This window comes from Euphorbia lathyris, chromosome 10 (genome assembly GCF_963576675.1).
Source record: "Euphorbia lathyris chromosome 10, ddEupLath1.1, whole genome shotgun sequence".
NCBI classification, from domain to species: domain Eukaryota; kingdom Viridiplantae; phylum Streptophyta; class Magnoliopsida; order Malpighiales; family Euphorbiaceae; genus Euphorbia; species Euphorbia lathyris.
The window spans coordinates 70,215,439-70,227,673 of record NC_088919.1 but is presented as its reverse complement, the minus strand read 5'-3'; the positions used below and the strand labels follow the sequence as shown (position 1 = coordinate 70,227,673).

General features: G+C 32.8%; 1 protein-coding gene across 1 annotated transcript; it reads right to left on the bottom strand.

Moving 5' to 3' along the window:
* Window positions 1-7,550: 7,550 nt before the first annotated feature.
* On the bottom strand, window positions 7,551-9,571 carry LOC136209105 (short chain aldehyde dehydrogenase 1-like). Its single transcript, XM_066000483.1, has 2 exons — window positions 9,455-9,571; window positions 7,551-8,473 (listed from the first exon to the last, which is right to left on the bottom strand). The coding sequence occupies exons 1-2, from the start codon at window positions 9,472-9,474 to the stop codon at window positions 7,687-7,689; spliced, it is 807 nt and encodes a 268-aa protein (XP_065856555.1). The 5' UTR covers window positions 9,475-9,571; the 3' UTR covers window positions 7,551-7,686.
* Between the last annotated feature and the right edge of the window lie 2,664 nt (window positions 9,572-12,235).

Below are 12,235 nucleotides of genomic sequence, written 5' to 3'. Positions count from 1 at the left end.
TGTCTCGAAATTCAGGACAACTTGAACATAATAGAACCATGCTCAAATTAAAAAAGTGTTAAAAACTAATACATACTACTAAAACAAAAATTGGCCATTGGCACAGAGAAAAAATTACCTCTGTTGCAAAATCTCAGTAGCAGGGCAAAACTAAATGATGCATTTCTAAACATATTTAGAATTTAAAAGCAAGCTTAAAGAACGTTTAAGAGTAGTTTATTGTTTCAAATTATAAGGCTTTCTCTCTTAGAGAAAAAATTAATTCACTTAAGAAGCACCATTTTTTAACTTCATGCACTGATGTTACGGGGAATGCAAATCTGATAGAACCAGATGGAAGAACAGAACACACCTGTGTTTAGCATGGAAAAAACATCTGGTTTTAGATCTTTTGTTGTTACTTAGTAACCTGAAAACTACCAAAATTAGCAATAATGCTAGTTTCAAAATAGCAGGAACTTCGCCAATAAAACATAAATATTAAAAATGAAAAGACAGAGGTATGATAAATTAAAACTGCAATATAAACAAACCAACTTAACACAACTAAATTATCTAGATAATTTGATTAGGGTTTGAAGATGACAAACCTCAAATTGAGAATTAGGGGTAGAGATTCTTATTGCTTTAACTCAACTCCATTAGTAATCCTCCTGAACATCAGAGTCTAACAAACTCTAACAAATTCAATGTGAACAAATCGAATACAGAGATCTTCTGAACATAACTCCTTCAAGATCGAGCAAAACAAAATAGTGCGCAATCACCGCAAATAAGAAGACAGAAAGAAAAAGAGATACGATGTTGTGTGATTTTGTGTGTGGCGGTTTGTGGTGGCCGAAAATTGATGGGAAGCGGTGCTGAAGAGAGAATAAAGAAAGAATAACCTAGGAAGTTCAAGGGATCTGGCATGGAGAAGTTTAACAAAAAAGTAAATGGAAAAAGAAACCTAAATTAGAATTTGTTCCCGCCACATAGATTTTTTTTTTAATATGATTTTTTATTGTCAACAAACTATTATGTTGAAATTAGGTGAATTTTTTTACCACAAATAAGTTACTCAATTGTATAAGTTTTATGCCACGAGTAAAAAATTTTTTGTGGCATAAATAGATTTAATCATAAAAAAAATAATTACCGTGGCAAAATTCGTGGCGAAAGTATACGTTTGCTACGGAAAAATATTACCCATGGCATAAAAATATTAAGAAATCATAAGTTTGTAGTTCAATCTATTTTTCCCGTGGCTAAACAAAAATATGCCACGGATTTTGAATTCACGTGGCATGATTCGTGGCGCAAGTGATGATTTGTTGTAGTGTGGATATCGATAATGCATACTTACACGGAGAGTTATGCGAGGATGTGTACATGATGATGCCGCCTGGAATGGTTGGGAAAGATGCACGTCAAGTATGTAAGCTTAACAAAGCCCTTTACGGGCTTCGTCAAGCAGGGAGGCAATGGAATGCAAAATTATCATCCACCATCAAAGGCATGGGTTTCACTCAATCTATAGCAGATCCATCCTTGTTCACCAAAGGCGAGGGAAGTAGCACAACCATATTGTTTATATATGTAGATGATGTTATTCACGCAAGAAACGATATGCAAGTCATCACATCGGTCAAAAATCACTTGAATGAGGCATTTAGCATCAAGGACCTGGGGAACATCCACTATTTCCTCGGCTTTGAGTTCTCTCGTAACCAGCAGGGACTCCACATGTCACAGAGAAAATATACATTAGAATTGCTTCACGACATGGGGTTCATCGACTGCAAGCCAGCCTCATTCCCAGACTTACCAAACCAAAAGCCCAACAAAAACGACATTCCACTTCAAACAAACACATCATATAGACAGCTCATAGGAAAGCTACTGTATTTAACCCATACAAGACCAGATATCACACACATCGTGAATCAGTTATCACAGCATCTCACACAGCCAACCACCGATGATCAAAATAGAGCTGAAAGAGTATTACGTTACCTGAAGGGAACCATCAGTTTGGGGCTGTTTTTCCCTGCATGCAATAACTTGTAGCTCCAAGCATTTACGGATTCTAACTGGGCCACTTGCCCGGAGACTCGCAAATCGGTCACCGGATATGCGGTTTTCCTCGGATCGGCGCTAGTCTCCTGGAGATCAAAGAAACAAAGCACCGTCTCCAGATCATCCTCAGAAGACGAGTACAGAGCTATGGCGTCGACTTTCTGTGAGCTCCACTGGCTTACCAACCTTTTATGGGATCTCGGTGCGCCGCCATCCATGGCCGCTCTTTTTTTCTGCGATAATACATCGGCGATGCACATAGCACAAAATCCCGTCTTCCACGAACGAACGAAACACATAGACATAGATTGTCAAGTGATTCGAGAACGCGTTCAAACAGGACTCATCAGATTGATGCCGATCTCTTCGGCGTTACAGTTGGCGGATTTGTTTACAAAGGCGCAGCACTCACCACAGCTGAGGTTTCTGGTAAGCAAACTAGGCTTGAGGAATTTGTACCAAGCTTAGTTTGAGGAAGGGTGTTGAAATAATAAGAAGAAGAAAGACATTTCTTCGGTTTACAAAAGGAAGAACTCCATGGAAGGAGAAGGAGAAGGAGAAGAGGGAGAGACCTTTCAAAGTCTCAAGGTTACGTATCAAAGGGTTGGATTTGTCTGACTCAAACACAGTAAACTTAATATATCAAAAGCTTGGTGACTCTTCACTTAACCAGGGGCAATTCGGTCATTCCGCAGGTAGGAAGGGCATTTCAGACTTTTATCAACAATGGGGCATTCTAGGTAGGAAGACCTTATAATAGTCACTATACCACTTGATCATCCCTTAGAATGATCATCACCATTCATCATATCCAGATTTGATCAATGGTGATGATTCACCCACTTGTCTTGTCCTTTTTAGCTTAGTCTCCAAGATTACTTGATCAATACACCTAGTAACAATATAAATGTAATAGTTAGCACAATGTTAATTTTAATGAGAATATTATTATTTTCCATTCAACTCATTCAAATTATTATGGATAGGTTTCAGACTTAGATAGAAGGGGTCGACCTATGATTATGTGGTAAGGAAGCGTGGTGTCAACCACTGAGAATTTGGTCTTAGTATTGGATGGACATCCCGAGGGCGAGCCTTGGCGCAACGGTAAACGTTGTAGTTGTGTGACTAAGAGGTCACGGGTTTGAGTCTTAGGAGCAGCCTTTTGCCAAAAAAATTGACAGGGGAAGGCTTGCTCCCAGTACACCCTTGTGGTGGGACCCCTCTCCGGACCCTCGCTTAAGCGGGGATGCGTAATGCACCGGGCCGCCCTTTTTTTTTATTGGATGGACATCCCCCACTTCCAGCTTTGTTGGATTTTTGAGGAAGCGGTCTAGAAATTCCTTTTTACCCATCTTTTCCAGCTTTATGTCGAGCTTCTACAGTTCTTAGTATCATGCTCTAACTTTTTTGGAACTCACAATAGGTGTCATTACTTCTTCGTTCAAAGCTCTTTAGCTTTGAAGATATTTAATATGTTAGACATTTTTTTTACGATTTTTATATTTTCTCTTCATCTTGAGCTTTACTCCTTATTTTCATTAGCAAATGACAAAAATCTCTTGCTTCTTAATAAAATTTCTAACCTCGTTTCTTTTTTGAAAGTATATTTTTTTTACATATATTGGATCCATTTTGGAACTTGAAATGAATATATAGCATCTATAATATTAATTAGGTGTTTAATTATTGGAGTAGGATTAGATTACTATTAATTCTTAATATTATTAACCAAGAGGATGATTTTAATAGTTTAGGATTTCGAGATATAATTTAAGTGCCAATATAAACTTTATGCCTAAAATATAATAGGATATAGTTGAAATACACTCTAAAATACACTCTCTCAAAACATAACTTTGCAGATGAATTTTTATCTTCCTATGTTTTTTTATATAAATTTGTCCAATTATGTTTATAATAAATAGGCAAAAAACATTATTAGACCCATGATTTTTCATTTTTTAGTTCATTAAACACTTTATTATTTTATTTAGATATATTAAGTCTCTCATCATTTATTTTTGTCTCATTAAGCCCTTGATGATCCAAAAGAATAATTTTGAACATAAAATTCAGTTAATAAACTGTTATTCATTACACGTGCATTCAAAATTTGTATATTTTCACTGTTTGAAAGCAGTTTTGGATGTGTAATATGACTATAGGAAAACTGTAAAAACCTTAATTCAAATTGTAATATATTTTTTTTTCATAATTTCAAATACAGATTAAGTTAATAACATATTTTTAACGGAATTAAACGTCACAATTTACTAATTTCGTCATCAAGGACTTAATGAGACCAAAAATGAAAAACCAGTGGCTTCATGTATCCAAATAAAAGATGAAAGGTTTAATGAACTAAAATATGAAACATCAGGATCCTAATGATGCTTTTTGTGTATTAAATAGGAAAATCTCAACCCCATACCATATGATTCAAAGTGGAGCTTCTTCAATTATAAATATACTTTCAGTCACAAGACTATGGTCCGTTTGACTATTTGCTGTTTATTATTCCTGTTTGTTGTTTGCCTTTCAAAAAAACTACTTTTACAAAAAAAAAAAAACAGAGATTCTCTGCTTTTATAAAAAACTATTTTTCAGCTCTAAAAAAGAAACAGTAGGTATCTCTAAAACTCTATCTTTTAAAGTGAAAAAACAAAACATAAGCTAAAAAGTAGATAATCGAATACCCTCTAATACCTCACCGTATCTTCTTATTTTATAGCCAAAACCCATAGTGCCTATGGGATAACAAATTTAGGGTGATGTCTCAATTTTCCATATGAGACAGCACTATAATTTGTGTTGTCTCATTTTTCAAAGTGAGATAATACTGTGATGTGTTGTCTCATTCAATTTATTATTATTTTTTAATAAATTAATTATGAATTGTCACTGGTTCAATTTTAAAAACTACTCCTTAACACAAAAATCAAGCTAAATTTGAAGCGATTGTAAAAATCTCCAAAATGTCTTACTAATGACGCTAAAGAGAAAATCTAGAAATTTCAGAGATAAATGTCATATTAAATATGAAAATGGTTGTAATCAGATAAAAACATAACGGTCCTGAATTCATAGAGTTTATTAGGTTCCAACTAGAAAATAATAATTGCAATTTCCATGTATATCTATTTCATAATGGCATAAAGCTTTATTTGGACTCTCAACTATAGTGTAAAAATCAAGGGTCAATACAGTACAAAATTATAAATAAATCATATCATCAAACTTAATTCTTAATATGTCATTATTCTCTATATATTATGATTTTACATCATAATTTAAAAATCTAGACTCCAATTCATAAATTATAAACTCTGGAAAATATATCATAGACTTCTGATTTATAAATTCCAATCTTTAAAATATATTAAAAGTACTAATTTTACTGATTTGACATATTCTAAAATTATGACTTGAAATAATTGTAAATAGTTTTTAAAAACTGAATTTCTGTATAATTTTCCCAAAAATCAATTAGCCGCTTATTCTATATCAATCATCAATCAAATCCTTCAATTATTCAATTTTCATCAGATTAGCCCCTCACAAAACTGAGTCAAAATATGAAACTAACTGAGTCAAAATTAAGATAATATTGTGGTGTTTTTTTTTATCCAATTTTCTTGCTATTCACAAAGTCATGCCCCAAGACAGACGGCAGTTGCTATTTTTTATAATCAAAATTCAAAGCAATAAAACCCTTTTTTTATGTTAATGAAGAACTGCTCAGATTTTTTCTTTCTTTCTTTCCTTTTCTTTTTTTTTTTTTTTGCGAAAATTGAAAATTGCAAAAAGAAATCCAAAAGTAAAATTGGGTTTTGGATTATTTCTTCCAGGCAGGGGCGGATCTAGGAGGGTAGGGGAGGGTCTCCCGACCCTCCGACCCTCCGGAACACCCTTGACGAATAGTGGTTCAGTCCTGAGAAGCCCCTCCAAAATAGTTAAAATTAGTACTTATAATGTGGAATGTGATTATATAACATAAAACTAAGTTTGCATAGTTGGTTGTAGTGATAATTAAGGGCATCTCTACATCCAAGTGATCCTATGTTTGAATCTCCCTCTCTTCACTTTTTATCTCATTTTAATTTTTTCCCTTAAGTATCATTTTTAATCATTATTAACCTCATTCTCCTTTATTATTTTTAATTAAATTTTTTTAGTTACAAAAATCATGACCGAGAAGACAATTTGATGAATAATTTCTCCAATTGATCAAACTTATCAACCTTAGGGATAAAATTGCTCTTGACTGCCAACATTAAGGGTAAAATTGCACCATTTTATACGTTAGAGGTAAAATTATTCTTAGGTGTAAACATTAGAGTATTTTTGCACCTTATCCTTACTTTATATTGAATCTCAGTTGTTTTGTACCTTAATGTTTCCAATTATGATCAAATTTACCCTTATATTATCAAAAATTTGAAAATTTCAATTTGACTACTACGAATCAAAACCCTTAAGTCGTTATTAAGAAAAAAAAATCTTCATGCAATGGAGCCCCTCCGGACCTTGACCTCTGGCTTCGCCACTGCTTCCAGGTTTATACTGAGGTCCCGGTTATGGATTATTTCTTAGTGTTGACTAAGTTGAAAATTGCAATGAGTTTAGATTCAGATTTTCAGCCATGGGTTGATTCGATGAAAAATTGAATAATTTAAGGGTTTGATTGGTGATTTATGTAGAATATGGGCTAATTGATTTTCACACTATAATTTAGGGTCTAAATAAACTTTATGCTTTTCATTAACGTCTTTATGGAGACGGTGATAAATAATTTAAGGACGGTGAATAGCAATTCACTTTAGTTCCTCCTTCCGAACTGCTTCTAGTAAATTATAAGCAATGACTTAGTTCGAAAGGAAGCAATTACATACAATATTTTTAACCCAATCTACATATCTAAAACTTTACCAAAAGTTTGGTCGCTAAACATAAAAATTCTGTCGGTAATTTCACTTTATTCAAAATCTATCACGACGATAGAATGTTCCGTCGTTGATGCTTAATCCCAATAAAAACCTACAATTTCTAATAACTTTTCCTAATAACTTTTCATTCATTAACGTCCAGATATTTGATTTTGAATTTACAATTTGTGATTATCGATATGCGACCGGCAAATAAAATAATTTAGAAGAGACAAATTAGGGATAAATTTTGGTAAGTAAATACATAATTTATTTCCTTGTTCCGAACTTCTTCTAGTAAATTATAAGCGATGACTTAGTTCGAAAGGACGCAATTACGTACAGTATTTTCAACCCAATGTATATATCTAAAACTTTACGAAAATTTTGGTCGCTAAACATAAAAATTCTGTCTGTAATTTCACTCAATTCAAAATCTATCACGACGATAAAATGTTCCGTCGTCGATGCTTAATCCCAATAAAAACCTATGATTTCTAATAAATTTTGGTTCATTAACCTTTAAATATTCGATTTTGAATTCACAATTTGTCATTACCGATATACGACCGTGCAAAATAAAATTTTAATAAGACACATGAATTAAGAATAACTTTTGGCAAGAAAATACAAGAGCTTTATTTAGTTAATTGTAGAATTAAAGCTCAACTTATTTCAGGACTAAAACATAGCTAAATATTCAAGCAGACGCGGAGGCAGAGGCAGCATTTCTCAAGTGCGCAGCGCCATCAACGACAAGATTCAATCCGCTAACGAATTTAGACTCGTCACTAGCAAGAAACAAAGCGGCCTCAGCCATATCATCAGCCCCAACTTTAACACCTTTCAAACTCGCTGCTCCGGATGCTATATGGTTCACTATATTCTCATCATGAAACAACGCAATAGTCATTGGAGTCGCGACAATCGCAGGCGAAATACAATTAACTCGAATACCGTGTTCCCCTAAATCGACAGCCAAATTCTTCGTCACACCAACTATAGCATGTTTTGATGCCGTGTATGCATAAGGCATACTTCCATAAAGAACGGAAGCACAACTTGCGGAAAATATAATACAACCTTTCTTTTCCGGAGTCATTACTCTGGCCGCATGTTTCGCTCCTAATAATCCACCGTATACATTTACGTCCATAACCTTGGTGAAATTTTCATGTTCAAGATGATTTATGGTAGGATCGAAATTTCCGAATGTTCCTGCGTTATTGAACATTATATCGAGTTTTCCGTGCGTTGAAACGGCTGTATTCACTGCATTTTCTACGTCGGTTTCTTTGGTGACGTCGCAATTGATGTAGGAAACTACGTCTCCGAATTTGGATTTAATTTGGTCACATACTTTTTGGCCTAACTCTGATTGTACATCGGCAATTATGACCTTAGCACCGTGGCGGACAAAGAGTCTAGCTGCGCTCTCCCCGATTCCACTCGCGCCGCCTGTTATCAACGCTACTTTGCCCTGCAGCCTTTACATGGAAAGTAAATATTGGAAATCCCAATTAGTTCAAGTGTAATTATGTATTAAGCTATTTATCATTTTTTTAGGGATAAGATGCAAAAATACCCCAAACGTTTATAGTCAGGAACAATTTTATCCCCAACATCTAAAATTGTACAATTTTACCCCAACGTTGGCAGCTAAGAGCAATTTTAGCCCCAAAGTTGACAAGTTAGGTGAATTTGAGAAATAATTCATCAAATTGTTTTTCTCGGTCATGAACATTGTCATCTATAGTTCACATATGTGTCATTTTATCACTAATTAGTACGAGTCACAAACATATGATTAAACGAGAAAAAAAATAAAAAAGTTAAAATAAATATACTGTATTTTGTAAGAGAGGGTAAAAAAAAATTCAAATATTTCACCGAATTTAGAAAATTTAATTTTCAATTCTATTATTAAATCATAAAAAATATGAAATCTTTTTTTATAGAATCAACACACGTGCAATTTGTGCGAAATAAGGAACAAAATACCTGCATTTTATAATAATGTCTGAAATTGAGCCAACTTGTCAATGTTAGGGATAAAATTGCCCTTCACTATCAACGTTAGGGGGTAAAATTGCACAATTTTAGATATTAAGGGTTAAATTACTCCTGACTGAAAACGTTAAGGGTATTTTTGCATCTTATCTTTTTTAAAGAATTTGGAAAAATTATGTTAGATAAATAAAAGAAGAGGGGAGGGAGACGCTGGTCAGAGACGGATCCAAGGGACAGGGAGCTTGAGCACTCACTGGTCACTGAAAAAAAAATCACAAGACGTCATCTACAAATCAAATCAGTGTAATCACATGAGTTTTTTTTTTTTTTTTAAAAAATTAATACTTAAAAACACCCAAAACATACCAATTTAGCACCTATAAATGATAAGAGACGGCCACGACCATAAGCACTTCCTGTCTATAAATCTTGGATCCGTCACTGACGTTGGTGGTTACCTCTTAGAAGATTCTGCCATTATCTTGTATTAAGCTTGCTAATCTTGATTTAGGAAGAAGATGCAGAGAAGTCTGATTATTATTAATATGAACCTGAGATTGTAAAGAGGATAATTTATAAAAAAAAAAAATTGATGAATGTGGAAATTATTTAATAATAAAAATGAAGAAAAAACCTTATTCAAACCCAATATATTATGAATAATTAATTAAAATAAAATATCATTTTAATTGCTTGTATTCAACATATTAGACTATTGACTAAACTTGTTAATAAAATAAATAAGTAAATAAAAAACATTGACTAAACCAGTTTTCTAATGATCTTAGATCATTGCCTAATACATGTCATTTAAAGGGAAAATGGTTTTTTTTTTTTTAAATGAGTCATCAGACATGTGTCAACGTTCAGTTGGCTTTGTCATATCCAGAATGTGATGTCATCGGGTGGTGTACTTGCCATATAGTAATTGTGCTATCAGGTGTCATTGTTTCATTAGGCCCGAGACCTTCGGACTTCTGAAGTGTCAGACGACACACTCTATTATGTACCTTCTATCATTTGGACAACCATTTATCTTGATCCAACCCTTTCTCAGCCATACGACTATTGGGACAAACGGTGGAGATTTGTCAACGTGGCTGAAGGGTGTCGTTTTCATTTTCAGTGAATATTCTTTTCTTCATATCGGACAGTTCTTATGAGTCTTTCGGATCCGAATGGTCACATTGATCCACGTGTAAATAATGATACCCTAAGGAATATTCCTTAGGATATCACTCACTGATATTGTTCGAGAAATATCATAATCCACGTTTCCTTATTCTAAACTAACAACAATGTTCGGAATAAAGAGAACTGTTAGATTAACTACAAATGAATAAATATCTGTGAAGACATGTGGACTAATGGAGAGCTCTCCGAATACCCTTAAGATTAATGAATCACAATTGAAGTATATTATTGACTACCTAAAATATGTCCACCATTGAGAAGATGACACATGCTCTTCGATCAATCTAAGGTAAGGTTCCAATACGGGCTGATAGTTCTATCATGAACGCCCTATAATTAGAATATAACTATAGCGTCAAAGGTCCGTACAATGATCAATTGCAATTACTCTCAATTAATTGGTTAGTACTCTATCATATAGTTTCCTAACTTAGACATCAAAGTGAGGTCGTTGGTTAACGGCCTCACCTTGATCATTTCTCTGTCTTATCTCAAGCATCATAAACGTTTAGTTAACCCCCTGAATTTGCGTAAAATGAAATTAATTAATCACTTTATCGCAAAAAAGTAAGTTCCATGCGGAATATGTGTTGCACACATCTTAAAATGTTATTACACAATTCACAAAATAGATTAAAAAGGAAATTTTTACTTGCTCAACTATAAAACTTGTTTTTTTTTTAATATTAGAACCGCATACCCCAACCTTGATCGTTTTACTTTTTTTAAGATGAGTGCAATACATCTTTCGCATTTAACTTACATTTTTTCAACTGAGTGATTAATTTATTACAGTTACGTAAGTTTATGGGACTAACTAGATATTTTATGCAGATTGAGAGGGACTATCTAGACACTTTAAAAGTTCACGAAGCCAATCGAAATTTTTGGACAAAGTTTAGAAGAAAAATGATATATTAAACCATATATTAATAATAATTGATAACATGTCATACATATACTCTGGAAATAACATGATTATAGTAATGATATCTGAAATTGATTAAATCTAGGGTAAATTTCAAATAAAACCCTTGTGTTTTTACTAATATTGATACTATTTCGATTGATACTATTAAAATCAACGTTGACGAGTTCAAAAATGACATATTTTAAGAACTACTAATATTCTAAGTAACTTTAATTCTTAACTTTTTTATTTTGAGATTATTTAGACGATGTTTGGTAAAGAGAGAGAAAGTTAATGTTTAGAGAGAGAAAGTTCCAAAAAAGATGATTTTTGAAAATCGAAAATATAGTTCCATAAAAAATATGACATTGAACAACTTTAATTCTAAAAAATTTTCATTTTCAGATCGTTAAAGATGGGTTTAATAGCATTAATCCAAATGCGAAACCTCAATCCTCGTTTTGACAAAAAATAAACCACAGTACTTTATCTGAAAATTAATGAAACCACAAGGTTTTATTTAAAATTTACCCTTAAATCTATTATCATTAATTATATCATAAGAGTAAAATAGCTTTTGATGGACAACATTTTTTAACTTATCTGGACAAGCTTTCCTTATCGGTTTTCATTTTCTCTTATATTGATTAAAGTATAGTCCACGACGGCATCAAATCAATGAACATATATTTAATTAAGGTTGGAGGTAATTTAACTTGATTAAAATAGGATTTTGCCTCAAAATGGGGCTCTTAATAAAAATTTTATTTTATTAAGAGTCTGTTAAATATTTTACACATTGTAGGATTTGTTTAACCGGGCTTAAAGCTGGAAAACTAGCTTTTGGTTTCATTTTGCAATGAAACCGGAAGCTTCCCGTTTCTCATTTTAATTATTTTTTTATTATTATTTTTTTTGAACAAAAATAATAATAATAAAAAAATAAAAAAAATAATTAAAATGAGAAACGGGGAAGAATATAAACCGGAAGCTCCGGTTTCGGTTTTAATATTATTATTTTTTTAGTTTTGAAAAGGTGTGTCCGCCTCTTCAAAAATTTTAATATAAAATTTCAAAAAAATCCATCTACCTTTTCTAAACTTTCAATAACACTTCAAGCTTTAACTATTTATTT

What these genes read in the sequence shown, in the direction of transcription:
- LOC136209105 (XM_066000483.1), bottom strand. Translation starts at nt 9,474, where the DNA reads ATGGCAGAATCTTCTAAGAG. An exon ending in ATGGCAGAATCTTCTAAGAG is followed by an intron (nt 8,474 to 9,454) that starts GTAACCACCAAC and finishes TTCCATGTAAAG; the next exon opens with GCTGCAGGGCAAAGTAGCGT.